At 37.0% G+C, this 26,917-nt stretch overlaps 6 protein-coding genes across 9 annotated transcripts; 4 read left to right on the top strand and 2 right to left on the bottom strand.

The window, feature by feature from the left end:
- The first annotated feature begins 229 nt into the window (after positions 1 to 229).
- Positions 230 to 1,103, top strand: LOC140784796 (uncharacterized). Its single transcript, XM_073132351.1, has one exon. It carries the CDS (start codon positions 475 to 477, stop codon positions 901 to 903), a length of 429 nt encoding a protein of 142 aa, XP_072988452.1. The 5' UTR covers positions 230 to 474; the 3' UTR covers positions 904 to 1,103.
- Positions 1,104 to 4,215: 3,112 nt separating this feature from the next.
- LOC140784981 (uncharacterized) lies at positions 4,216 to 4,644 on the top strand. The gene has a single exon (XM_073132648.1). It carries the CDS (start codon positions 4,216 to 4,218, stop codon positions 4,642 to 4,644), a length of 429 nt encoding a protein of 142 aa, XP_072988749.1.
- A 4,706-nt stretch (positions 4,645 to 9,350) lies between these two features.
- Positions 9,351 to 9,998, top strand: LOC140784652 (uncharacterized). The gene has a single exon (XM_073132165.1). The coding sequence runs from the start codon at positions 9,407 to 9,409 to the stop codon at positions 9,833 to 9,835; it is 429 nt and encodes a 142-aa protein (XP_072988266.1). The 5' UTR covers positions 9,351 to 9,406; the 3' UTR covers positions 9,836 to 9,998.
- A 4,277-nt stretch (positions 9,999 to 14,275) lies between these two features.
- Positions 14,276 to 14,996, top strand: LOC140784797 (uncharacterized). The gene has a single exon (XM_073132352.1). The coding sequence runs from the start codon at positions 14,279 to 14,281 to the stop codon at positions 14,870 to 14,872; it is 594 nt and encodes a 197-aa protein (XP_072988453.1). The 5' UTR covers positions 14,276 to 14,278; the 3' UTR covers positions 14,873 to 14,996.
- A 162-nt stretch (positions 14,997 to 15,158) lies between these two features.
- LOC140784794 (cytoplasmic tRNA 2-thiolation protein 2) lies at positions 15,159 to 19,221 on the bottom strand. 4 transcript variants are annotated; one of them, XR_012108314.1, is made up of 9 exons: positions 18,805 to 19,217; positions 17,058 to 17,406; positions 16,873 to 16,959; positions 16,650 to 16,771; positions 16,509 to 16,587; positions 16,026 to 16,423; positions 15,696 to 15,757; positions 15,528 to 15,581; positions 15,159 to 15,448 (listed from the first exon to the last, which is right to left on the bottom strand). XR_012108314.1 is itself a non-coding variant. In XM_073132347.1 (8 exons), exons 1-7 carry the CDS (start codon positions 19,119 to 19,121, stop codon positions 15,709 to 15,711), a joined length of 1,401 nt encoding a protein of 466 aa, XP_072988448.1. In that variant the 5' UTR covers positions 19,122 to 19,217; the 3' UTR covers positions 15,159 to 15,581; positions 15,696 to 15,708. The 4 variants fall into 4 exon arrangements, 2 of the variants coding, with proteins under 2 accessions (XP_072988448.1, XP_072988449.1); XM_073132347.1 differs by having other exon boundaries at positions 15,159 to 15,581; XR_012108315.1 differs by lacking the exons at positions 15,159 to 15,448; positions 15,528 to 15,581 and having other exon boundaries at positions 15,725 to 15,757; positions 16,026 to 16,145; positions 16,250 to 16,423; positions 18,805 to 19,221.
- Positions 19,222 to 23,842: 4,621 nt separating this feature from the next.
- On the bottom strand, positions 23,843 to 25,332 carry LOC140784441 (uncharacterized). The gene is made up of 5 exons (XM_073131858.1): positions 24,706 to 25,332; positions 24,359 to 24,616; positions 24,192 to 24,257; positions 24,038 to 24,103; positions 23,843 to 23,941 (listed from the first exon to the last, which is right to left on the bottom strand). Exons 1-5 carry the CDS (start codon positions 25,330 to 25,332, stop codon positions 23,843 to 23,845), a joined length of 1,116 nt encoding a protein of 371 aa, XP_072987959.1.
- Between the last annotated feature and the right edge of the window lie 1,585 nt (positions 25,333 to 26,917).

Below are 26,917 nucleotides of genomic sequence, written 5' to 3' on the forward strand. Positions count from 1 at the left end.
ATTAAAGAGGTCTTAAAAAGGCAGCACAGCCGGAGTGTTTGACCGAGACCACTAAGACCTTGCCATCGAAGTATTGAGTACAGATGTTGAGCACGGCTTTGTTGATATCTCTGACCAAAGCCAGCTAACAGTCTTAACACTAGCACTCGTTTGTAGACTTCTCCATGAACTACCAATTGATGAAATAAACTACAAATTATGAAGCACAAAACTTTGATGTGATGAGGGGAAAATGTGGGGGGAAAAAAACTGACTCCTTTGTCCTTGGCTTGACTAGTTCAAGCAATTATATGCCTGGTCTCTACGGCAGCACACAAAGTCATATACCTTCTGCATCCTCCATCTATAAATACTCTCCTTCCTCCCAAGTTTTATACATAGCTTACCTCCAACAAACAGTTATCTCACTTGCATTTCTCTTAGTTCTACCACTTCCTCTCTTAATCTGTTTCTGCAAGACATTTGAAAGAATTAATGGCATCCCAAACTATTGCAAATTACCGTGAGGGTGCTGAGATCTTCAAAGGAGACACGCTTTGCAAGAAAAACTCCATCCAAATGCTTGAAGAGGTCGGCCTTCCTAGGGGTTTACTCCCTCTCGAGGATATCGAGGAGTTCGGCTACAACCGTGCGGCTGGGTTCATATGGCTCATCCAAAAGAAGAAGAAGGACCACACGTTTAAAAAGATCAAGCAGATCGTGTCGTATGCCCCTGAAGTCACGGCATTCGTCGAGAAGGGAAAACTGAAGAAGATAACCGGGGTGAAGACCAGGGAGATGATGCTGTGGCTCACCGTCGTGGAAGTTTACATTGAGGACCCTTCTTTGGGGAAGATCACTTTCAAAACAGGCACCGGGCTCTCGGATAGCTTCGTCATCTCTGCTTTCGAGCTGGAAGAGTAGTTAGACGTCGCTGGAAAATTGAATGACGAGCTCAGTGAGAGTGCCTAGGCTTACCTTGTTATTGTTTGAATAAATAAACGTGTGTTATTCAAGCTAGGGTCTAGTTTTAAGTTTAGAAAGAGAGAAGATATCTACTTTAGGAGCTTACTGGTCTAATAAGCAGTGTAATTGTCTCTTTTATTAGTGTTTTAATTTGTATATGTGATATCTTCCCTTCAAGTTATACTTTGTTTTAGACTGTTATAAATCTGCACATTCCTCATCTGCTCAGACTTCTAATCCTGGATGGTTTCGATAAAATTTATCTTACCACCATCAGTAACATGAGCCAAGTGCAAATTCTCATTCAAATACAAATTCAGGCCTCATCTACTAATATCAAAACTGTCCTTTTCGTGTGTTTGACCTAACTGTTAACTACTACTTGATGTGCTAATTATAAAATGGCTCTTTTGGGATGAATACCCCTCAAAAGCTCCTTATTTGCTTGTATACTGCTCAGAATTTCGTATTTCATGAATACCCTTCAAGATCTATTAATTTTGGATGTATTACTTTCTAGTTACTTTCTAATAAATATATGTTAAAATTTGTAGTATTTAATAAATGAAATAACCAAGATACTCTTATTTAAGAGCAATGTATGCAAAAAGGAAAAGGTATTTAATTTTCCCTTCTACTACTGAAGGGATCAAAATTTAACTGATTAACTTATATAGATATTCTATTTCTCATAATCAAGGAGTTCATGTGATCAACTCTAATCTGAAATAATTATTATAAAACTTTAAACTCTTGAATGATTAAAAGATAAAAAAAAACTTATATAGGTATCTATGCAAAAATAATTTGTTAGGTTGATATTAGGCCTGAGGCAATCCACACCAAAGGTAGTCTACCGGCCCTTCGGGCTGTCACAATAAGGAGTGGGGAAGATTGAAGGCAGCATGAGAGAAGAGGAGGGAAGAGAGGAGCACACTGAGAAGATTAGGGAGGTGGAAAGAGTTGAGGGATGAAAGGACAAAAAAGATCAATCGTGTTTGAGTATAAAACTGTTCACTGAGTATTAAAAATAAATCATACGAATATTAAAAATGAATAGAAAGTCAATCACTAATAGATTGATTAAATAAGCCTACGAGCACTTGGACTACCCGAAGCATCAGCCCAAAGGATACAGAAAAGCTTAAGAGGGAGAGAAGAAGGCTGCCGCTTAAGTCCTAAAGATGTCTAATACTACTAAAATGGGCAGCCCAGTTGGTTGCCCGATTACATTCTCTATAGGAGCGGACAAAACTACAAGAAGAGAAAGAGGCTCACAAGGAAGAACATTCATGAATTATGTCCGAATGCGTCATAGATTGACTTATGCACCGCTGATTACAGTTACAGACTTTAGATGAATCTCCTTCTATAATGATTCTCTCAAACTAGTAGACAAGTTATTAATAGCTTGATAATATTCTCTTTCGCGACACACATTTTTATGCTTTATTGAAGCTATCAGACAATCTAGTATCTATCTTAAATGTGATCTTTCCTAAGGAGTTGCCTTCAATGTACATTTCCACTACAGCAAGCCATAACATCACATCATCTCGACATCACTTGCTTTATTTTTTTGAACGCGTGGTCCTTTTTCTTCTTCTTCTTATTCTTCTTCTTTTGAACAAGATACATAAATTCGTTCTGCACGATTGTAACCAAACTCCTAGATGCCCTGAGAAAGGGAGAATGCCCTTAGGGTGAACAAGGTTTTAGAGTACACATTTGGATAGACTTCTTCTTATAAAAAGCATTACCTTGGAAGATATCCGCACCCTCTTGGTAGTTAATTATTAATCTCTTTGTGGTGAGGAAAGAGACATTTGGATAAAAAAAGAAGGGCTTAGAAGGAATTAAAGGTGTTGAAATTTTGAGGTAGTACAAACACTTTGCTAAAGCAAGTTTTTGTTGGCATTTCTATACATCGCCACAAATTGTGTAAGTGTCCACAAAAACTTTTTCTAGCATTAACATAAATGTCCTCTAAACCCTAGCCCGTAAAGATTGTTGCCAAAGTTTTCTCATAGAAGTGGAGATACATACCTTTACCGACACATGTAAACACCTGCCAAGCTACTTCGCTTGGCAGTTTATCTATCGAAAGAAAGGTTTAGCAAGTGTAAGTAGTCATCAGTACAAATATATATTTTAGCTGTTAATTGTACATGTCGATCAAAACATTCACTGTCTGTTTATTGAATCAGTTTAAGTTGCCTGGCCAGCATTTATAAATGCTTGAAAAAAAAAACTTTTTGCCGATAGTTCATTTACGTCAGGATCTGACCATTGATCGGCATATCAACATGACAGACATATTGGCATGCCAGCATATAATGTTGATCGATTTATCCGAGCGTTTTTATACAAACACCACTATATGCTATGATTTCTCACAGCGTTTTATATAAATATCACTATATTCCCAGCATTTTTCATAAACGTCACTGTACACCTTAAGTTATCGTAATATTTTCTTACAAACACGAGAAGCCCGAGATAGTATCTATTTTTTTACTAACATTTTATTAAACACCACCATACATGTTAGGAAAAATAATGGGCATTACGACTTAATTATTTATATAGACGTGTAATTTTAAGAGCCAGTAAAAATTAGTATACACTGTCGTTTTCTCCGTATGCCGGTAAATAAAGGCAGAAAAAAAATTGCTTTCCCACACTGAATTAAGTGGTAAGTCTGGAGGTTGCTGTAAGAGAAGGGAAAGCGGAAAAATGTATTATATGTATACAGAGAGTGGTGGTCAAGATGGTCTCAACGAATAGTATAAGAGATCGAAAGATATAGACTTGGTCCGTTATGGGCTAAGTTGTCTCGGTCGTACAAAAAGAATTAATTTTTGTATCATGTACTCTTTGAGAGAAAATGAGTAACCCACAAGCATGCACTGTTATCAAATGACTGCTTTCTTTGAGCAAGTCAGTTGGAAGACTAGCACTCATTTGTGGACCCAAGATCATCCCCTCCTCGTCCTTGTAAGAACCCCACAGTTATGACCTGATGAAAGAAATTTAACAAAGTCCTTTGCCCTTACCTTGGACTAGTTCAAGCAACCATGCCTGGTCGATCCCTAAAATAAAATTTGCACACAAAGTCATGGAATTCTAGCTGCACCCCCTCCCCATCTATAAATACTCTCCTTCCTCCCAAGTGGTTTCGCACAACACACCACTAAGACTAAATTCACCTCTTTTCTCTCTTTTATTTGTTTCTATATCACTCTTCCTACAATTTAAACATTTGAAAGAATGGCATCCCAAATCATTGAGAACTACCGCGAGGGCGCTGAGACCTTCCAAGGAGACGCCATCTGCAAGAAGAAGTCCATCCAGATGCTCGAAGAGCAGGGCCTCCCCAAGGGTCTTCTCCCTCTCGTGGATGTCGAGGAGTTTGGCTACAACCGTGCGGCCGGGTTTATATGGCTCGTCCAGAAGAAGAAGAAGGATCATACGTTCAAGAAGATCAAGCAGGTGGTGTCATATGCCCCTGAGGTGACTGCCTTTGTCGAAAAGGGAAAGCTAAAGAAGATCACCGGAGTGAAAACTAGGGAGATGATGCTGTGGCTCACAGTGGTAGAGGTGTACATTGAAGATCCATCCTTGGAGAAGATCACTTTCAAAACAGGCACTGGGCTCTCGGATAGCTTCGCCGTCTCCGCTTTCAATCTTGAAGAGTAGTTGGATGGCACTGATAGTGCTTTGGATATATTCCTTTTGTTCTTCTTTAAATAGATAAATTAATGTACCTTCAAGAGTCTAGTCTTTTAAGTTTAGAAAGAGATCATAAGGATGTTTGTTTTGTTTTCCTACGTTACTGTCTGAATAAGAAGTGCAAAGGGTAGTGATTTAGAGAATATATGTGTAACTTTATTCCTCGCCTTCAAGTTATAATTTTATTATACATATAAATCGGTTTGGACTTCTATCCCTCTATGATAATGGTAAAATTTATATTACTAGCAATACTAACATGCGACAAGTCCACAATTTCAATCAAGCTCCAGTAAGCCACTTTCGAACTACTAATCTCAAAACTATATCCATTTATTATTGAGTACCATTGGCCTAACTGCTAATTGGTATACTAATTTACATATGTTGAGAAAAGTCCACTAGAATAGCAATGGGATAATAACACTACTAAACCATGAAATTGCACAATTAAGATGCTATAGTAGAGAAAAGCCGATCTTGCAATACACAATGAATAAGAACACAAACTCAAAAGCAAACCATAAAGAAAGAGAGGGGGAGACCAGACTTATATAGTTTGACAATGTGCCTACAACTACAGTATGAGCAATACAAAACTTCTAATCCACTAATGAGAATATATATAAGTTTACAAGCTCCAATCTCATCCTAATAGACAAGAGATGTGCTCTCTCAAAAGTGAATCACCTTACAACTTGGAATCATGTCGACATTAGAATTTAGTGAACACGACTTGGGGAAACTGCATGTTTGTTTGAACACTGTAAGATTTTTATGCAGTTGAGAATATATTTAAAATATTATTTTTATTTAAAGGTGTCTAGATTATTTGTATGAATATACACACAAGGGTATAATAATCTATGGAGAACTTTAGGAGAAAGAAAATCTTTTGGACGTCCTTGTAACCATTTTAAAAATGGTTCAAACCAAAAGGTCTAGAACTTTGGTGTACATTTATTAGAGGATCTTATATTGGGAATCTAGAAAAAAAAATCTTTTCTGATTCAGAAGAAAAGAGGAGAAAAGAGGGCAAGCTTTGGCCCTTGGTATAGCAAGCACACTTACTTTTAGGGCTGTCAAAATAAATGAGAGGCTCGGATTTGGCTTGGTTAAAGCTTGAGTTCGACTCAGGTCGATTAGAGATGAGCCAAATTTAAGCCGTCGAAATTGGCTCGAAATTAATATCTAGCTAAACTTGAGCTAGAGCCAGCTCACCCCTTTTATACTAAGAGACCTGTCTGCTTTTTTTTTTAACCATTTTAAAAAGGAAGCTAAAATAGGTTGCGGCTCGGCTTGTGCTCGATTTGGCTCGGTCCAGCTCGAGCCGACTCATTTTAGGCTCAAGCTTGTCTCGGGCTCGGCTCGAGTTGAGCTGAGCCGAGCTTGAGCAGACTTTTAAGGCTCGAAAGTTAATTTCAAGTCGAACTTGAACTAGAGCCCACTTGCTCAGGTTCGGCTCATTTACTCACTTTTGTTCAAACACAGATGGATTTGCAATTTTCTACTTCTCTTGAGGACACTATTTGAAGGTCAACTTAGACTTTATTGAGAAGAAGTATTTAAGGGTGTTCATCTAGGACATTTTTTGGCATATTGATTAGAGAGACTTTGAAGATTGATCTACTTGCAGCTTTAAAGAGACTCTTCAATAGAATGTGCTTAATAACCTTCTACGTACACAAATCATCTTCAAAATCTTAAAGGACTATACCTAGAGGGTTACTGAGGTACTTGTAACAATCTCAGGGGTCATTGAAATTGAAAACAATTGAGGAAAGCCATTAGAGAGAGTCCTAGGCATCAACATGTGGTTTGTAAGTCATTCTTGTAAATTGTTACAGTTTCAAATGATTAATTTATTCCAAGTTTGGATTAGTATTTTTTTTTTATGCAGGTTTGAGATTTTCACATAAAATCATCTATCTTTTAGTTTTCTTATTAATTTCTTCACTTATATTCCAATATTTCATATTAATAAGCAATTGGAGATTGTATCTAAGGTTTATATAGTTTTTCAATCGGTGTTAAAAAAAACTCTTACTCTAGAGAAAGATCTTTTAAGCGAATTGTTCCTACTAGAAGCTAGAATATGTGCATATTTAATATGAAATAAGTTTGATTATTTAAAGTGAGCAGTTGGAATCCCCTACTTAAGAAGTTGATAAAGTTGTAGATAAGCCGGTTGATAAAAGGGATAAGATCAATTATAAGAAAATTGATTTGAATAACCAGAGATGCATAGAATACCCTTGATAGTATTTGTCAAGATACAATCTATGTCTAAGCTACAAAGTCTTATGACAAGCTTTGAAACCCTCTGCATAGAGGAGAGTGAGTCATTTAACGAGCTTTATACAAAACTTAGTGATATTATAAACTCAAGTTTCATTTTAAAAGAAGTTTTTGAAAAATGTATTATTAGAAAAATAAATGATTTCAAGTTAAAGTCACTAGTATTGAAGAAAGCAAGAACATAGACTCCATGAGACTATAACAACTAGTCCGCAACTTCGAAGTATTTGTTTTTATCGACCTCAAAACACTAAAGGCATGGCCTTAAAAGAGATGAAGAACATAAATGAGTCTGACAAGGAATGTGAGTAAGAGCCTTAGAGGATGGTTCTTTTTCATAAAGAAAGTTAAATCTTTTTTCAAGAAAACCAAGATTTGAAAAGAAGAAAAATATTACAAGTCCGAGTTCTCTGTAGGCACGAAAGTGTAAAACTCAAAAGCTAAGAATCAAGAAAATAGGATGCAATGCTATGAATGTAGACTCTAACAAACTAGAATAATTTGTGGGCAACTGATATCATGTTATTCTAAAGGTTTTGTATCTTTGAGAATCATCTTGCATCTAACATACATCTTAATAGACACATTGTTTATACCCACAACTCTAGAGGCATCTCATTGCTCATTCTTAGCATAGTATAAGGCACCGATCTCAACGAGCTATTATGTTTTCAGGCTATGGTCTTCAAGTAACTCTTCTCATAAGCCAAAAAGATAAAAAGGTTACCACGTGTCGCTATGACAACTTTATCATAACCTGAATTTGTAGTTTCAGTCTTCTTCCCTCTTCCGACATATCTTTAGATGTGTCTTAACTTACCACAATGCCAAAGGACATTTTTAGTTTTTAATTTTCGCCCTTCCTCTATATATCTCCCTCTAATGGTTTTCTAACTTTACTTCACCCTTCCTCTATATATTTCAAGCGGACTCAAGAATTCTTGTCAAATCTCCTCATTCAACAAACTGCTTATGACCTAACTCATAATCACCATAGTATTAGGAGCGAGCTACTCAAAGACATCGTTAGCATCTTTTGACAATTGTGTAATGAATTTAGTAGAGTTGGTAGGTACATTGCTCATGACCAAGGAGGTCATGAGTTCAACTCCAACCCCAAATAATATTGTGGAGAAATTATTTGGTAGTTGGTGGTTTGGTTCGATTCGGTTGATGGCTTAGCTTGGAAGAACAGCTTAGCAATACAATGGCTTGGAGCAGGTCTCGGCAGCGTTTGGTTCGAAGCAATTGTTCGACGACGCATATGGCTTGAAGCCTAAACTAGACAGCTAAAAAAGCTCGGTGAGGCCTAAAGTGCCTCTATTTCTAAGAATGGTTGGCCCTTTATTCAGCTTATCCAGCCCATATCTGACCTTCGGGCTCATAAACGATAAAAAAAACCTTAGTAATTGTAGCAAATGCCTGCAACTTACCATTCAACACCATCTTTATAGAGGACAACTAATTCACAATACTATGCATCTCATTCAAGTGTCTAGCAACCGAAGTACTCTCTTGAAATTTCAAATTTACAAGCTTCCAGCCAAGAATGCTTTATTAGTGACTATCGTCCTCTCACTCCTTATCTTTAGCTATTTTTTGGTTTAGCCTCTTCACATAAAATAGGGACAAGTAGATCTTTTTAGTACAAAAGGTTTTCCATCCACGCCTTCTAGATCAACTGGTTGTCTCCGTTCAAACTAATCATCCTCCTTTTATTGAACTCCATGATTCACACACCGCCTCCTACTTTATCTAAAATACTAAAAACAAGATGAACTAGTATTTCAGGACAGACTAGTACTCCTCAAGAGGAGACCTATTCCAACCACTTCTATTATAACTTCTCCTAATCTCAAAACCCTAAACCAATATATATTTTTTTATTTCTTTAAAACCCACTTCACCCTATAAAAGGAAAAAATATATTCGGATAACTTCCTTTGAATATATGAAGTTAGTTAGAAAGTGAAACACGCGTTATTCGTGAGCAACGAACTCGATACTAAAATTCAAAAGTGAAACAAGTACATGCTCACAATAAACATGCTTGCTTTCGTCAAACATTTCGGCTGCGCTAATTATTAAGCACTTGAATGCATACAAAAAAGTCCTACTTCAACTGTTATTTGCTTTAACTTAACAAAAGTCTTCTACCTGGCTGCTTTTGGAAGACCAAGTTCTTAAGGCGTTAACCTCGAGAAGCAACAAAATATACATCTTCGAGTTGTGAAAAGACGACCAACTTTGGCCTAACCAATCGAATTAATTAATCCACATAAGTCAAAATCCCCAACTATATTTGACAATTAATTCAACCATCCTAGCCCCTATATATATATATATATATATATATTCCTCCACCCTCACCTCTGTGTCACAACAACCTTTAACCTTCTAAATCGTAATATCCCAAAAAGAGATTAGATCAATGGCATCCCAAACTATTGCAAACTACCGTGAGGGTGCTGAGATCTTCCAAGGAGACGCCGTCTGCAAGAAGAACTCCATACAAACGCTGGAAGAGCTCGGCCTTCCCAAGGGCCTTCTTCCTCTTGAGGATATCGAGGAGTTCGGTTATAATCGTGCTGCTGGGTTCATATGGCTTATTCAAAAGAAGAAGAAGGATCACACGTTCAAGAAGATCAAGCAGGTCGTGTCATATGCCACCGAAGTGACTGGTTTCGTGGAGAAGGGAAAGCTAAAGAAGATCACCGGAGTGAAGACTAGGGAGATGATGCTATGGCTCACGGTGGTGGAAGTTTATATCCAAGATCCCTCCTCAGGGAAGATCACATTTAAGACGGGCACTGGGCTCTCTGATAGCTTCGATGTGTCTGCTTTTGAGCTCGAAGCTTAAAAATTGAGCAGAATTAAAGCTACGGTGATCAGATCTAGACTATGGATGAAGGACTTATTTTTTAGTAACTCATCATCTGTTTCTATTCTGTCATCCAGTTGTATTGTCAAGTTAATGAAATAATCTTTGATAATCATATACCAAGTAACGATATCTACCACAACACTTCTGCCTTCTCTTGTCATTATCATTCATATATGCCAATATAGTTTAGTAGCGTGTACATTTTAACTTCTCAATGCCCATGCGTTTAATGTGAGCTACCTTTTCTTGTTGTGTTAAATCTATATCAATGTTGCATTTTATAACTCTAAACCAGCTGAGCCGACTTAGATCTCAGACTGAGTCCGAAATTAACTTTGAGTCTAAATTTTAGTTTAGGAGCACTTATTCTCAAGTCTAGTCTTGATATTTTTGAGGCATTTCGATCAAAGATCACATAATTATAAATTTATTCTATAATAAATAATAATGTTTTGAGCCTTGCTCGAAATTAATTTCGAACTGGCCTAATTAATTTTGATACAACTAATCTGGCCTAACAAGTATTCTGGTTGCAAAATTAAATGTACACCTAACCCATTAATTACCTAGCATGGGTAAATTCTGTATCAACGTCAACATGACGTGTTAGTTTCATTAATCTGGTTATGTTTAGTCTTGGTATCAACTATTAAATATATGGTATAATTCGATACCAAATAAATAGGACGATTACACTATTTACCAAATAATTAGAGCAGTTAAAATAATCAAGCTGCTGGAATTCAACTTGGGCTCCAATCAAAATTAAATTATCCTAGCCTAGATGAAAAAAATAAAGATTCAAAATTAAATTTTAAACAAAATTTGATTATAAGCCGGCTCAGCGAGCTCAGTTCTATAGGGCAAGAATAATATATATCTAGTATTGATTAGGGGTGGCAGATCTTGACCCGACCCGACCCGATGACCCGACACGATAACTCAGCTTTTAATCGGGTTTAGGTTTAGTATAATCGGGTTCGGGTCATAAACGGGTCAACCCGCCTAACCCGTTTAATAATCGGGTCGTGTTCGGGTTTATATAACTGACCCGCTTTGACCCGTTTGACCCATTTAAGTATACGGGTTGGGTCGGGTCGGGTTAACCCGCCAACCCGTCAACCCATATATATATATAAGCTAACTAAACTCTAAAACCTAAATCATTCACCCACTCTCTCCACTCTCCATCATAGCCGTAGCCCACAGCCGCCTCATCTCACCACAAAAAGATTTCGCCGCGCCTCCTCTCTCTCTCCAATCTCTCCGGCCGCCGTCTACCGCCTGCCGCGGTGCCTCCCCCTTAGTCTCCACCTGCCATCAGCCTCAAGAGTTCGCCGGCGTCCATCCGCAGTGCCTCCGCACCTCCTCTGTCTCCGAATCTCTCCAACTGCCTCCATCCGCGGTGCCTTCCGACTCCCACCTCTGTCTCCGCCTCCGTCCGGGTGCCTCTCACCTCCTCTCTCTCCAAATCTCTTGAAACCCCTCACCCTCGTCGGATCTCTTCCCCATTTGCCCTAACCTTTACCGCCGCTACCTGCCGCCTTCACCCCCGCTACTATCCTTCACCGTAACCAGCAACCGAACCTAATCGTCGTCGGTGGCACTTGCTACGTCGGCTGTCTAGTTGAGATGTGTTGCTTCGTGTTTTCCAGATGTGTCTCATCTTTTGTGCTTAACAATTTGGCATTTTGGCTTGAGATTACTGCAGTGAGGTAGCAGCATTGGGCTGCCATATTGCTTTAACATGTATTTACGATTTGTTCATTGTTATTACTTTGCTATTGTATTACCTATGCAGGCTATGCAGCTTGTACAATAACATCTGGTTCTAACATTTTTATATTCTGCTTTCTAAATCTCATCATTTTATTTTCGGTAGGGAGACATCCTTGATCAAGGTTGACAATATCTCCTCTGTTGAAGCAATCAATACATTACCAGCTGGAAGCAGAAACTTTGCATTTCGATACAATAGAAAGAACTCAAAGCGATCCTTGGAACATACATCGAACTCCATATTAGCTGGAACCTTTAGCGCTTCTAGTTCACCAAAGCCTATTGCACCTTTAATTACCGAAGAAATTGTTATTGTGGAAGAAAGAAGGAAATGATTGTTGAACATCGATTCCTTTAATTACTTCAGCTTTATGTTTGAATGAGCTTTGAAATGATAATAGGTTAATTTGTTTGTTTGTTTGTTTAACACATTATTAATATAGAATAAATTAATAAATTTTAAATTTTATATGGGGTAATCGGGTTAGACAGGTCGTGTTATCGAGTCGTGTTAAGACAACCCGTTTATTAAACGGGTTAGACGGGTCGTGTCGTGTACTCGTGTTACCCGTTTAATAATCGGGTCGTGTTCGTGTCTAATAAATACAACCCGTTTATTAATCGGGTCGTGTTCGTGTTAGGGTAAAGTTGACTCGACCCGAATCTGATCCGACTCGAACCCGCTTAACCCGACCCGATTGCCACCCCTAGTATTGATTTATACTATAAACGATTTAATGGTTTGTATCCATTACTAACTTAGATCTAACATTTTCTTTAATCAAATCATATTTAATTTAAAAAATATATTTATATTTGTATATCCCATAGAATTTTTTTTATTTATATGTATATATTTCTAAATTTCACATTTTTTACATATTTCGCTGGAAATTCATGATTTATTTTTTACATAGATATGCTTCATGCAATTTTCCGACAATTATAATGAAAATCTGAACCATTTGATATTCAATAAGTTAAAAGTATCCATTGCTATGATGAAAATATGCCGAAAATAGAGAAGGCATACTTTTTTTGTTATCATTAAAGGGATCAAATTTTGATCTTTGATTAGTTTTACGGAGCATAAATATGAACTTTAGAAGGATATCTGATCAAATAAGAGCTTAAAAATGTACTACATGCAAAAAAGAAAACCTTTTTGCTTCCCATGATCAACATGAAAAGAAAATTACTTATTTAGGCCTCTGTATGCATATTTCCTAATTAATTTAGTTACTGCAAAACACATAGATATTAGAAAAAAAATAATTTATATTCTGACGAAAATTGAGATGGTTTTCTTAAGTTTTATTTGAATCACTTAACTCATCTATAGTTATGACCTACATGCAACTAATTGATAGACATTACTTTTAACTTAAAAAAGATTAAAATAGTGTATTGATTTATAAGAATAAATTGGATAATATAATCCTTGGGTCTCAATTTCTTTCAGTAATTTGGACATTGGAACTCCCCAGAAAAGAGAACTTAAAAAGATATATCCAAGATCATTGGGACGAAGACTAGGGAGAGGATGGTGTGGCTCACTATAATCGTAAAATCTATATCCAAGATCGTTCCATGGTAAAGATCAAATTCAAGATGGGCACTGGGCTCTCTGATAGCTTCGATGTGTCTGCTTTTGATCTCAGAGCCTAAGAACTAGCTAAAGGTAAAGGACTTATCTTTAGTAGTTTATCCAGCTATTTGTAAACTCATCAAGCTTTTAATTGCTTCTATTTTGTGATCTGTGTCTGTTATCAAATTAATGAAATAATCTTTGCTAAAATATTATTCATTTTCCTTTCTGCGGGTAGTCTATTAGCAGTGAGAATCAGCATTTGCGTCCATATTTTTATAGTTTGCAAGGACATACCATTTTTCTCTTTCTCTCATGCCCTTTACAAAGAAAATTTTGGATATGAGTTTATTAATTCTTCTTGTGACCCACACTGTGATTTGGAACAAGTATAAATAATACAGCGTAACCACGTTCAAAACTGAATTAATAAATCTAATTCTGCCTTTCAAAGACAGTATTTTTTTCTTTCCAACTTGCAATTTTTCTCAATTTTTTCAATGACTAGATACCAATTAAGCATTCTCAATTTACCATCATGTAATGGGAGCCCAAGGTACTTTACAATTAGGCATTTAACCCGGTTATCCTCCTTTTCAGTAATCTTTCCCAGATAAACCAAGGAACTAATTGATCATGTGATAGTAAAAAAGATTGTATGGATAATTAAACAGAACGAGCAATCAGAAGATTTTATATGATCAAGAGAGTTAATATGCCATAAAAATTAAATAAATCTATATAAAAATGAAACACTCAGGCTATCCAACTTCCACTGTCCCACCTCATCTCTAGTTCGTGAGTATATTAAATTTGAAGTCTTCTACTCGCTGCCTTCGCAAGACCAAGTAGTGCGAGCCATCTTACTTTTACTCAGTCGAATGTCCATTAACTTCGACGTACAACAAAATATACACCTTCAAGTTGTCATGGATGACTAAGATTGGTCCTACCCAACGAAATTAATTAGCCCACAAAAAATTCCAAGTCAAAATTCTCTAAACTCGTTTATAATATTACTTCGACCACCTCATGGCTTTTCCCCTTTATAAATGCACCTCCTCGTCCTTCTCATCACAACCTTCAAGCTTGTTTGTTTTAATATATCAACTCTCATCTCCACTCCTCCCAACCCTTCTATTTTTGTGAAAAGAAACATCTTAATTCTTCCAACTCTCCTCCCAACCCCCAAACAAAACAAAAAAGAAACGTTTAGAATGGCATCACAAACTATTGCAAACCACCGTGAGGGAGCTGAGATCTTCCACGGAGACGACATTTGCAAGAAGAAGACCATCCAAATGCTCGAAGAGCTCGGCCTTCCTAAGGGTCTTCTCCCTCTCGAAAATATTGAGGAGTTCGGCTACAATCGGGCGGCTGGGTTCATATGGCTTGTTCAAAGGAAGAAGAAGGACCATACGTTTAAGAAGATCAAGCAGGTGGTATCTTATGGCCCCGAAGTGACTGCCTTCGTCGAGAAAGGAAAGTTGAAGAAGATCACCGGGGTCAAGACTAGGGAGATGATGCTATGGCTCACGGTGGTGGAAGTATACATTGAAGACCCCTCTTTGAGAAAGATCACTTTCAAAACTGGCACTGGACTCTCGGATAGCTTCGCCTGCTCTGCTTTCGAGCTTGGGGAGTAAGAATGAGCACCATGGCAGCTGAGGATTACGGCTCTGGAAGCTTTATTTATACCTGTAATGCTGCCAAGTTTCTTGTTTCCTTCTTTCTTCACTTGCTTGTGTTGTAATGTTCTTCTCTGGGGTTACCTGTTGTTTTTCTTTTTTGGCTTTCAACGAATCAATCCATGAGTAGTTCAACAATTATGCCCAGCAAACTACACCATTCCAAATTGCAAATGTACTTGTTGGTAGGACCTTCCTCTAATAGAGTATACCTTATTTGTACCCAAATTGCAAACAACACGTCTTAAGAGATGCATGCATGTCATACCAAATTGGATACACATCATTTAACTCCACGGTACAAATTTTTTGCTCACAAGAATCAAAGCTGGCCACTTTAAAATAAGCAACACTATTTTAAATTCTGTATGTATACAAATAATCAGACGTGCTTGTCACATAAGATTTAACATTTTTGAGGCATCAAGTGATGCACTAGTTTGTTTCAAGTGAGATGATTGCAAGATGCAATAACGCTGAGGAAAGACTTTAGGTAGGAAGGGCCATCCATAAATGCGAGCAATCAGATTCACCCTGTAAATATGAGAACAGCTGACATGCAATTTATCACTCAAAATTAAACATCCATGTCGCAGTAGGAAACCCAGCTTACATGATACATTGTCCGACTAATGCTGCAACAATCTCTTTAGGCTTTGCCAAGAGACTGAAAAGAGAAAAAGGAATATGTCAGCAAGTAAAATCGTAGGGAGTTACCTGTGTATAGTGACCAGAAAGTTTCTTAAGTTTTGAAAGAAAAAGGGCCTCTGAACCAACTTACCATGCAAATGAGTTCAGATTTCATCATCATTGTTGTCAAGCAGGTAATCTTTTATTTCCTCTCTAAAAACGAAAAGCATAAACAGATCAATGACTGGCAGCAGGTCAAACATATTTCATAAGACTAATACATAACACTTCTATAATAAAAAGTGTCCAATCACTTCAGTCACAAACAGGTCAAATCAAACATGGCCAAGTTCCAAATAGTCAGCCATATTATTCTCTCTATAACTGGTGAATGCTTAGCCATTTTGAGTTGTCTTATGTCTTGAGTCCATGCAGAATCAGGTTAAAAATCAAAAAGAAGAACATTAGTTAAAGGATCCACCTTAACCGACTATGGTTGCTAGACATGCTGTCCTTTACTCTCTCTGTCATTAACTGTGGAAGTAATGAGAAGAAATGTTCATAAGGTTTCACCCCATTCGGCAGAATCTGGAAACAACAGCTTTGACAACAATGGGCAACAAAAATGTCAGCTCTTGTTTGTGTGTTTCCCTGAGTACGTTTCAAATTCTGAAGTTCTAATACATTGAGTGGACTTCCACATACTGGGCAGAAAACCTCGGAGAAAGCATATTCATCATCATCTACATTCTGAAACTTTGGCCGTAATCGTGATGGTAGGAAATCATGATAACCATTTCCAGAGAACTTATTGAAACAAAAAGGCTTCAGCTTTTCTGCTGTTCTGACTATAGTGCGCTCTCTAGAAGGATTCTCTTCCTGTTCAAAAGAATAAATAAATAACAACATCTTCTCAATAAAACTATTCATGGAATCACAAAGAGAGGACCAGCATTTATCTTACCCGCAAACGGGCAACAAAAGATGATATTAATCCATTGATGCCAGAACAAGGCCGATCAAGCAGCTGCTGAGTCTTCAAACTAAGAGAACAGTCAGAATGAGTGGTCAAAACGTTAAACAGTTAATAATAAGGACATCTTACCTGTCAAGGTTACAGAGCAGGTTGAGCTCTTTTGCAAGACAGTCACGAAGAGGAAGCAACACTGGGACTTTCCACCTTGTATCAACATATTGCACATCAGCAGATAAAGAATAACCTTGACCCTGAAAACATTCACTTTCTGTTATTGATTTTACATAAAATATGAGAAACTGAATATAAGATTTTCATTATGCAGCATGAAACTAATGTATCATTTACGAACCTTCACCGTTGCTGATATTACATGGCATGCTATTGTCGAAGTGCATGATCCTAATAATAGTTTGTTATATCCATTTTCTGACGCAATCTGGAGGACATTGATGGTTTGTCAAAATGAAGACAACAAATAGAAAAAGAAAAGAAAAAAATCATTGTGGATGGAAAGGAACTGAGAGATAAAAGGACCTTTTGTAAAGAGAGCATGCGCAAATGGTGCAGAAAATCTTCCCTCCCAGTTGGATCATTAATCATGTCTACCAACTGGTTCATTCTGCCCCTACCAGCCTCTGAATCCATAGAATAGATATCCTCAATGGGTCTAATATGAATCTCCTTATGTGCAGGCAACACACTTGATGCAATTGACCTAATATCTTCAACTGCCATGTCAACTTCGTGTGATGGTTTGAGAGACAAAACACCCTCATCAATAAAAGCAACCCCAACACCAAAAACTGGTAAAGCTTGTGAATTACTAGCATCCCAGCTCTTCAGTGCTTTGGACTGCATCTCGTGAATAAATTGTAGGGCTACTCTGAAACAGAAATTTAGTAAGGAATGGGAAGAATTTTGAGGAGACCACAATTAAATTAATTTATATTCAAAAATCTGGAAGCAAAATAAGAAAAGGGAATGTTTAGACAGTTCCACACTTAAGATGCAAGTCATTTATTCAATACCTCTTGAGAGATTAGATAGGTTGACATAGCACATTCTTAATATTCATTGCAAGAATTAAAACCTTGTTTGGTTTGAGGCTAAGCCTTAACACATTCTTAGTCTTAATTTTTACAGAGTAAACTTGATTAAATATGAAAAAGATAAAAATATGTTTAGTTACTAAATCAGTTTAGGAGTCCCTGAACTAGTTCAGGGGGGTCCCTAAACTCAAAGCAAACAAGGCTTAACAAAAAGCAGATCCTAACAGAACGTTTTAAAACAAATAGCACCAATAGCACAACACAAGAAAATGGTCTTACGAAGGAAACAACAACTAATCAACCATTAAATAACAATTAGTCAGCAAATAACTGTAAAAATGAATGTCATTCTCTGTGGAGAGGATAAACTATATGGTCATCTAACTTAATAAGGTGATTATCAGCCTCTATTTCATCTACCACTGCCAATAGGAGAGGGAATCACTAAGCAAGACCGTTGGGGAAATGGATTTTCAGAGAGTTGCAAAAAAATAAAAAGAAATAAGTTAAGAAATTGGCCAAAATATGTCTGAGTGTCTTCTTCTATGTTTTCTTCAGAACTCTGAAACAAAGGTATGAAGATAGAAATGGCATGCACATCATGTCAATATCCTAAGTTTTTAAAACAAAATAAGGGATGTAGAAACAACACCAATGACAATTCTTCAATCGAAAAACAAAAGAAAAGGCCATAGATTTCTTGCTTTCTTGCCAATATTTTGCTTGGATGGCAAGTTCTCTGATTCAATCTATGAGCTAAAGTTTAAAATTATCTTTTAATATTAACTCGTTCGTACATAAAGTTTTTCAAGGATAACTTATGCACACCTCTTAAATGTAAATTACATACATCTAAAATTGTATTCGTATTTTATTGTTTGGTTATAAAACGTAAAAATTATTTTGAATAAGTTTCTGTAAAAATTTTAAGTTTGGTTACTAACCCTGAGTAATTATGTTAATTGTAATAAAAAATTTATTTAAAAAATATGCATAATTTTATCACGTCTCTCTCCACCTGTGATAAGATTTTATACATAAATAAAATTTGACCAAAATATACGTAAATGAGTGTTTGGTTACAATCATATCTAAGGGAGTCTAATTCAGAAAAAAGTACCCCAAACCAAACGCCACCTAAAGTAATAGCAACGATAATAGCAAGTAGGTTTCCGGATAACGGGTAGAAATCGCAGGAATATACACGAATTACGAGGAAATAAAGGGTTAACCTGGAGGCAGGGCCGCCGGAGAAGGCGACTAGGACGTTATCGGTGGGGGCAATCATGGCGTTGGAGGTGACGGCGAGCTTAAACTTACCGAAGAGGTAAGAGCGGAAGCAGGAGGCGCAAAGTCCATTGCAATCCTTTCTCCCGTCTCCCTCTCCGCACTTGGAACAAAGCGGCATGTTCATGGAGGAGGAGGAGGAAGAGGAATTCGAGAGGGAGAGGCGGTCGAATCTCTCTTGGGTTTTCTCCTCGTCGCCATCTTCCTCCAATTTGGGCCTCGAGCCGCAGTGGGAATCGCATGCTCCTCCACACGACGCCATTGGCCTCTCTCGCTTCTCAGCTCCGCCAATGGAGGGAGGAGAAGAGGGACGACGGAGGACTAAGGATCTAGGGTTTTAGTCCAGGGCCGTTTGCTTCGATATTAACTTCGGATCCTTGTTCGCCATCCGAATTTTGCGGATTGGACTTTTATTTAGCAAATCCGTTATGAAACCGGATCTGTAATCATAGGAAAGTTTTACCCGAACTTATAATTTAGGTCTAGGGAACCAGTTCGGTCGTAACGAGTTAAATATATATGATTCTATCACTAATCACATAATCCAAATTAAAATGGAATAGGATTTTTACTTAAGAGAAGGGACGCCTGACGAGTTGATAGATTCCCTGAGGTTATCATACATTTTGAATATTTACATTGAAAATCATTTCAATATAAAAAAATAAAAGGGCAACAGAGAAAAAAAAAAAAATCATAGATCAACTTATATTCGAGGAGCACCACTTGTACAATCCACTACAAAAATTTCACCACGACAAACTGTAGAAGAATTTTTAGAAAAGGTATCAAAGAAGATAAGACATGATTAAGAGAATCCACTTTGTTGTAGAGTCTCGACTGTGAAAACCTATGTAGGAGTTCTTTTTCTATTTTTTTCTCTCCTCTCTCTTATCTATCTTTTCTCTTTTTCTCTCCATTCACTCAATTTTTGTCATACTCCATTTAATCTGTATTAACGTTTTTATATAGGTACTTAAAATATTTGTCGTTCTCTTAAATAAATTAGAATACACTCTTAATCTCATTAGGAGACCTTTTTTATATAAACCTCATAATTTAAGTAAAAAAAAGTTTTACTCTCCTACTTCATCTAGGAGATGAAAGATAAGATGGACTAATATTCTTAGTTAGACTAGGACTCCTCATGAAGAGACTTAATCCAACAATCTCCCATTTTGACCTATGAAGAGAACTCTCTTTTGCTTAGCAATTTCTCTCTCAATCAGTCAGCATTCACCTAGTGTTGTCGGCTACAAACTCTATTCCTTTAGTAGGAGTTTTATTATCACATGGCGCATAATTATCGCTTGATAAATATGCAAACTTTACCCTATGTCTTTTGTTAGTCAAGTTATTTTTACCTTAATTGTAAATCTAATCAAAGCTTTCTCCTAATATCTATCATCCTTTTTGATAAAAATGTGAACTTCCCTATAATGTGCAACACAATTTTCCTCTTTTAAATAAGAGCAATTTTAGTAATTTTGCAATGCCTCTACTAAATTCTTTTCATATCCTTATTTATCTAACTTACTAACTAATACTGGATTATACTGAAGGTCTAGTGCATGTCTAGCATCTTTGTGACTATCTTGCGTTTAACATTCATCTCTACACACATATGACTTACACACATAACTCTTAATGTGTCTTCATTGCTCATTTTTTGTTTGTGTGATATAAACATGTCTCCACTCTGTAATGTATGCAACGAGTACTTATATGAATAACTCAAATTGTTTTAGCTTATTTATTTTTAGGCAAGTTTCTGTACAAGCTGAAAGACTAAGCAAGTCACCATCTATTGTTATGGCGACTTCATCGTTTGGAAACCCAAATTTGCATTTTTTTTATCTTATCTCTCTTTTCTTCCATCATCCAACGGCATTTTCTATTGTGCCCTCGTTACCATAGTGTCAATGCACTATTTTAATTTTATTTTTTTTACCTTCTTTTGACATCTCTATTCAGTATGATTTTCTATTCTTAATTCTCTCCTCAATCTCCTATAAACAATACTTATGTCTCAGATGGATTTAAGAATTTTTGTCTAATCTCCTCATTCAATAAATTATCTATAACTTAACTTATAGTCACCATGCCATGAGGTGCAAATTTACTCAGAGACAATCGCCAACATCTCCCAATTATTAGATAGCAAACTCAATAACAACAATGCTTGCAACTCATCATTTAGCATTATCTTCATGGAGGATAGTTGATTTATAATACTCTACATCTCATCCAACTGTCCAACAATTGAATCACTCTTCTGAAATTTCAGATTTATAAGCTTTCATATGCTGAAGTCTCAATTGACACATAATAAAATACACTATCATGTAATTATTGTTGAATGTCTAATAACTTTTTAATATTTCATCTTTCACTCATCATATATCATCTCTTTGGTTTAGCCTCTTTACCTAAAATAGGGGCAAATAGATCTTTGTAGTTCATAAGGTCATATATTCGTATCTTATAAATTAGTCAATTATTTTTATTTAGACTATCCATTCTCTCTATGTAGAACTTCATGATCACACACGATCTGAATCTCAAACCTAATCCCTGATACCCCTTGTTATACATAGTCTAACACTAATTATATTTCTATACTACATAGATCATCTCGCTAAATAAAAAAGAAATACAAAATATTAGTGATAAAGCAAGACATAAATATTTATGTGCAAAACCCTCTCAATAGAGAAAATCACGGGACAACATAGACAAATCTATTAAGCAAGAAAATAGTGTACACCAACTCAAAAATCTCAAATAGATTAATTTGTATTTGAAGAATATGATTTGTATAACCTAGTATGAGAATCTCAATAGAGAAAAACCACAAGACAATAGAGGCAAATCTACTAAGCAAGAAAATATACTACACCTTTTCAAAAATGTTGGATAAATTATTTTGTATCCGAGGAATATTATTTGTATAACTTAATACTAGAATTTCACTATAACAAACCGCAGGAGAATCTCTTAGGAAAATATCAGAGAAGATAATATCTAATCGAGAAGATTTCCTTCATCATATAGTCCTAACTATGAAAGGCAATGCAGATGTTAAATATCAACTAGAAACCCAAAGGGAAGCCATTCATCTACTTCTCTTCTCTATTTCTTCTTTTGCTCTGTTTACTCATTTTTGTTGTATTCACCTAACCTTAATGTATTCATCTAACCTCTGTACGTCAGTGTCTAAAGCTAATATCCTTTTTCTAGTCAAACTACAACACACTCCTAATTTCATTTAAAGACTTTTTATAAATTTCCTAATTTAACTAAACGAGGTCTCACCATTTCTTATTTAATTAGGAGACTAAAGATAAATAAATTAGTATTTCTAGGCAAACTAAGACTCCTCATGAGGAGGCCTAATCCAACAACAATCCCTCTAATCATATTGCTCATTGACTTATTTTTTTACACCGAACAAGAACTAATTTGGTGAATCCCTGATGTGAAAGAGACATACCACAGTTGTTATTTGATACGATTTGGACTTCACCGATGACGTCTCGAGCATGGATACACTTTAGGGGTGTCTTTTATTCTTGTTTTAGTATTTATTTTATAGAAAAATAAGTTTTCTGTATGTCTCGTTTGAACGTAGATGGAGTGCATTCAAACGCGCTTGTGAATGCCTGCATTAGGTACGCAAAAGCAGAGAACGTGAAATGTGCGTTCGAACACGATCGGGCGCGTTCGAATGCGGATGGAGTGCGTTCGAACGCGCTTGTGAACACCTACATCAGGTTCACAAATATAGAGAACGTAAAATGTGCGTTCAAACGCGATCGACGAAAATCTACTGTTTTAGGGTTAATAATTGCCATTTTTGAATTGTTTGGTTAGCTTTTAAAGATGTGGATGACAACCATAGAATCATTATTGAATGAATTGAGTTTTGCCTTGTCTCCTTCCTCTTCTTCTCTCCCATTCTCTCGATTCCCGACGTCGCCACTTCTAACCTCCCTCGACCAGCCAATCACCCTAGTCCCTTAGGGGGCGGCCCACTCCTCTCTCTTCTTCCAATCTATCCATCACTTTGCCCTAACCCTTCCATCACCCATAACCCTTCCACCATCACTTATTCACCGATGCCATCCCGCTAACGCCGGTCTACCGCCCTCCACCATCACCAATGATTTCGTGCCTCCATCCACGGATCCTAAGACAAACTCCCCGTTGTTCGTCCACTAATCGGATGATATCTCGAGATCCCAACATTCGATTTGCTTGAAACTATATTTGTTGAAAAACTCTTTTTCGGGGCTACAACTTATCAAAATCTCACAATGATTTCGGGATCTATTTCCAAAGTTCTGTGTTAGATCCTGTCCAGATCTGAACCTTAGCCTAAGGTGAAATTGTATCATTATTAATTTTAATGCCGTGGTGCAGGCTAAGTTAGATATCTATTATGCCACCTTGATGTGTTAGTTTTTAAAAATAATAGGGAGTTACTCTTTGCCATGACTTAGACAAGACTACGCTACATTGCAAAAGGCTTCAGCGCATTACAGTTGCTGTTCTCAATTTGAACATTGTCCACAGTTAAAAATATATATAAAGATTATGCAACAAGAAGTCATTTGGAGAAGAAACTTTTATTTGAGGATAATTTTTTGATAAAAGATTAGAAACTTTAGTGTTACAATTTCTGAATAAAAGAGGATCATAAACTATTTTCCTTTTTCTCTTATGCTATTTGCCTGAAGTCTTGGCTTCAGCCGTTTCCCATATACAATCTGGACAACCAGGCTTGGCATAGGCCAATTCCTTTCAGCTGCTTCTTTCTACTTACATGGAAAAGATTTCTAAAGAACATGAAATTGATTGATTTACTCAAAGGATTACTACCCAGAATGGCTTATTAATTGTAAACCCATTACATGATAGTAATTAATCCTTAGGGAGTTAGGGTAAATGATAAGAGGATTTATTAACAACTCCTTTCACTCCTTATTTTTGCTGACGTGGAGAGGTCTTTAGATCAAATCCAATGTTCATCCCATTGTAAGCAATCGGAGCGTACATCCATAGTTCATCCGAACTCAAGAGCTACAAAGGAAAAACCACCAAAATATGTTACATTAATCATATGCCACAAAGTAAAATCTAAATCTTTGTATCTTAATCTAAGGAAATAATGCTTACCTTAATTTGGACCTGCAAGAACTTCACATACTGAACTGCTTCTTCAAGCATTGTGCTAATATCTACCTGTAAAATGACACCGATATGAATCCTTAGCTATCATGATCCCTTCATTGGATGAAGAAGTATCTATCCATTGCTATCTGAAACTTACTTTGGTTCCATTTGGCACAAGATTCTGCAGTACTTTAAGCCTCTCATTGATCCTTTCCCTCCTTTTCTGTATTCAAGTAGTAACATCATCAGAATCTAATTCAGCAATGCAAAAAAAAAAAAAAAAATTATATTCATGCAGAAGAATTCAGATTATAAAGATTGTACCCTTGCGTAGAGGCTTTGCGGGTCGGTTGCCGATCCCCGACCAGCTCTAGTTTTCCCATTCAGATTGAGAGCAGCAGAGCTTTTGGAGCTGGAACTTGTGCTGCCTCCTCCATTCATATCTTGTGAACCATTCGAATCATTATCAGAGCTATAGCAGCTAGAGCTCTGGCCATTCAATGTCGCATTGCTCTCCTCATCTCCACTTCTGATGCTCTTTTGGGTTCTCTTGGTCTGCGCCCTTTTTGCGCACTTTTGGACCTGCACTTCGGTCATAACTATCAGGATCAAAATAGAACTACTGATGTAAAAAGTACTTGAAAAGCATGATACAAGACATCTACACATACCTGCGCAGAAGAACGGGCCTTCTTCTTAGAGCTTTGAGCAGGGGTATCAAGCTTATCATGTTCCACGACATTCTCTTCCTTGCTAACGTTGGACTTTCTCTTGGGTGGTGCGCATTCAGAGAGGTTCAGGCAGGAATCTTCGCGATCATCGCTGCTCGTTTCGTCATTCACGCAGTTCAGGTCTCCAAATGATGGATTGGGAACTACGCTAATGGACGGATCTTTGCGTTGGTCGTTCATCAAGCTGAATTCTAGTGGTGCAGAGTAAGTATTGATCCCGAAGGGTGGGTTCGCGTCATTTAGGTAGTAGCAGCTTTCATAAGGAGGAGGAGGAACAATGAAGCTATCGGTAGTAGTACTGCTGCTAATACTAATACCACTACTACTACCATCCCCTTGAGACCAATTGTATACATTAGAGTTGGCATTATCAGAATAGTAGTACGAGTTGGCAGCTTGATCAGACCAGAAGAATGATGGAGTTGCAAGGCCCAAGTCTTGATGATCTTGCTCACTCTGAAATGGGTATGTACCAAGAAAATGCACCATGATATCAGGCTCCTCAGATGGCATGGATGAAATGTAAGAGCTCCAACTCTCCCCTGAGACCACCCCCGCAGACTCCATTTGATACTGAGACATTAAAGGGATGGAAGAAGGGGGGGTTTGGTCTCTGACGAGTGTCCTGAAGTGTAGCTTGGTGAGACATTGCCATGCTCTCTATAGCTATTTATACGGATGCTGCAAACATAGAAGATTATGACTTTGCTCATTACACCGCCCAGTTGCAAATTATTAATTTATCATCATCATTAAAGATTGCAGTTCCACGGTGACACAACTCAAATGACCTTTAGATATTAGCAATGAAAGGTAAGTAATTCAAGATCTCAGTTGACATGCCATCAGGATATTTAAATGTTGGTTGAATGACTGGAATAGGATCTGACTCGCGCTCAGCGTGGCTTTTACAATAATTATTAAGAAGGATGGGAGGATATTAACAGTGAGAAGTCCATGATCTGGCAGTGGGAAGAACGTGGGTATATTAGAAAAGAATTGGTAGAGAATATTGCTGGTGGTAATAAACAAACAATGCAGGGAGAGTGGTCAGCATGATCGTGGTGAGGGGTTCGGACATTTTTAATTACTCTAGAAGGATTAGACAGTGTCTCCGCGGCTTGCGGTGTTTGTCATTCTCCAAGGGTTCACCTACCCATAGTTCCATTCCTTCTGCTCACAGCCTCATTATGGGGTCATTGTTTTCAGATGAACATTTTCTAACTGGCAAAACTGAGACTTGCATACAGCAAAGATTGTGGGTGTCTTAAAAACTATCACAACAAAATGATATTGATGATTATTAACAATTCTTACTTCTTATATTACTCATTGCAATCAATCAAGAATGTTATAAAGAAATCAGAATGCTCATGTTCTTGTCAACGAACTGTGCATCTCTCGCAACTAGCATCTGAGAACAGAAAATATACTAAACCAAATCATGAAACTAAGAGTGTCAGAGACAAAGGAATAAAATCCTCGCCAGTATCAGGTATTCATTGCTGTGTTTACTTTGTGTAAACTTTATATTACTTTGTATAATGATATGCGCTACGGTATATACTACTATTATAAAAGCAGATACTTTGTGCAATGATATGCGCTATGGTATATATTACTATCATAAAGAGCTAATTGCTTTAATTGTTTTCAGATTCCAAGGCATTGAAATGCAGGGCAGGGGAGGCTGTTGTAAAATGTAAAGTATTTCTCAGTTTTTGAGATAGATGGGCTGCACAATCAAAGACTCATTTAAGGGTGTCAGATTGGTTTTCTATTTGTTAAACTATCAAGTGTATATCTGATAATGAATGCTATTAAGGTTAGATCTGGGTCCCTCCATAATCTGATTTTGATGACCTCATTGGTAACAAGTAACCGAAAAAAAAAATTGAATAAATAAAGAGTTCCAAGCCAATGAACTCCAACAGACCATGATTGACAATAGACAATCATAATTCAGGAGAAGGCATCAATTCTGCTTTCTTTCAGGAATACAACAGAAGATGCCTCATTATTCCAGTTATAGCTAGAGGCTAATAAACAAAGAAGATAGCTAAGTTGCCAACATGAAATATCAATGAACTAGATAAATACCACTTGCTTCTAATTCTTACTTTTCTCTTTCCAAGAGAGAGACCCAGGGAAG

The sequence above is a fragment of the Typha latifolia genome, chromosome 3, assembly GCF_019914945.1.
Source record: "Typha latifolia isolate L0001 chromosome 3, TyphaL0001v2, whole genome shotgun sequence".
Taxonomy (NCBI): Eukaryota; Viridiplantae; Streptophyta; class Magnoliopsida; order Poales; family Typhaceae; genus Typha; species Typha latifolia.

Excerpts from the sequence above, each read along its gene's own strand:
- LOC140784797 (XM_073132352.1), top strand. The coding sequence starts at position 14,279 with ATGCACCTCCTCGTCCTTCTCATCACAACCTTCAAGCTTGTTTGTTTT.
- LOC140784796 (XM_073132351.1), top strand. The coding sequence starts at position 475 with ATGGCATCCCAAACTATTGCAAATTACCGTGAGGGTGCTGAGATCTTC.
- LOC140784652 (XM_073132165.1), top strand. The coding sequence starts at position 9,407 with ATGGCATCCCAAACTATTGCAAACTACCGTGAGGGTGCTGAGATCTTC.
- LOC140784981 (XM_073132648.1), top strand. The coding sequence starts at position 4,216 with ATGGCATCCCAAATCATTGAGAACTACCGCGAGGGCGCTGAGACCTTC.
- LOC140784441 (XM_073131858.1), bottom strand. The coding sequence starts at position 25,332 with ATGGAGTCTGCGGGGGTGGTCTCAGGGGAGAGTTGGAGCTCTTACATT. Across the intron at positions 24,104-24,191 it reads TTGTGCCAAATGGAACCAAA|GTAGATATTAGCACAATGCT; the intron begins GTAAGTTTCAGA and ends GTCATTTTACAG. Across the intron at positions 23,942-24,037 it reads TCTTGCAGGTCCAAATTAAG|CTCTTGAGTTCGGATGAACT; the intron begins GTAAGCATTATT and ends TTTCCTTTGTAG.
- LOC140784794 (XM_073132347.1), bottom strand. The coding sequence starts at position 19,121 with ATGGCGTCGTGTGGAGGAGCATGCGATTCCCACTGCGGCTCGAGGCCC. Across the intron at positions 16,960-17,057 it reads GCATGCTCTCTTTACAAAAG|ATTGCGTCAGAAAATGGATA; the intron begins GTCCTTTTATCT and ends AATGTCCTCCAG. Across the intron at positions 16,772-16,872 it reads TAATATCAGCAACGGTGAAG|GGTCAAGGTTATTCTTTATC; the intron begins GTTCGTAAATGA and ends GAATGTTTTCAG.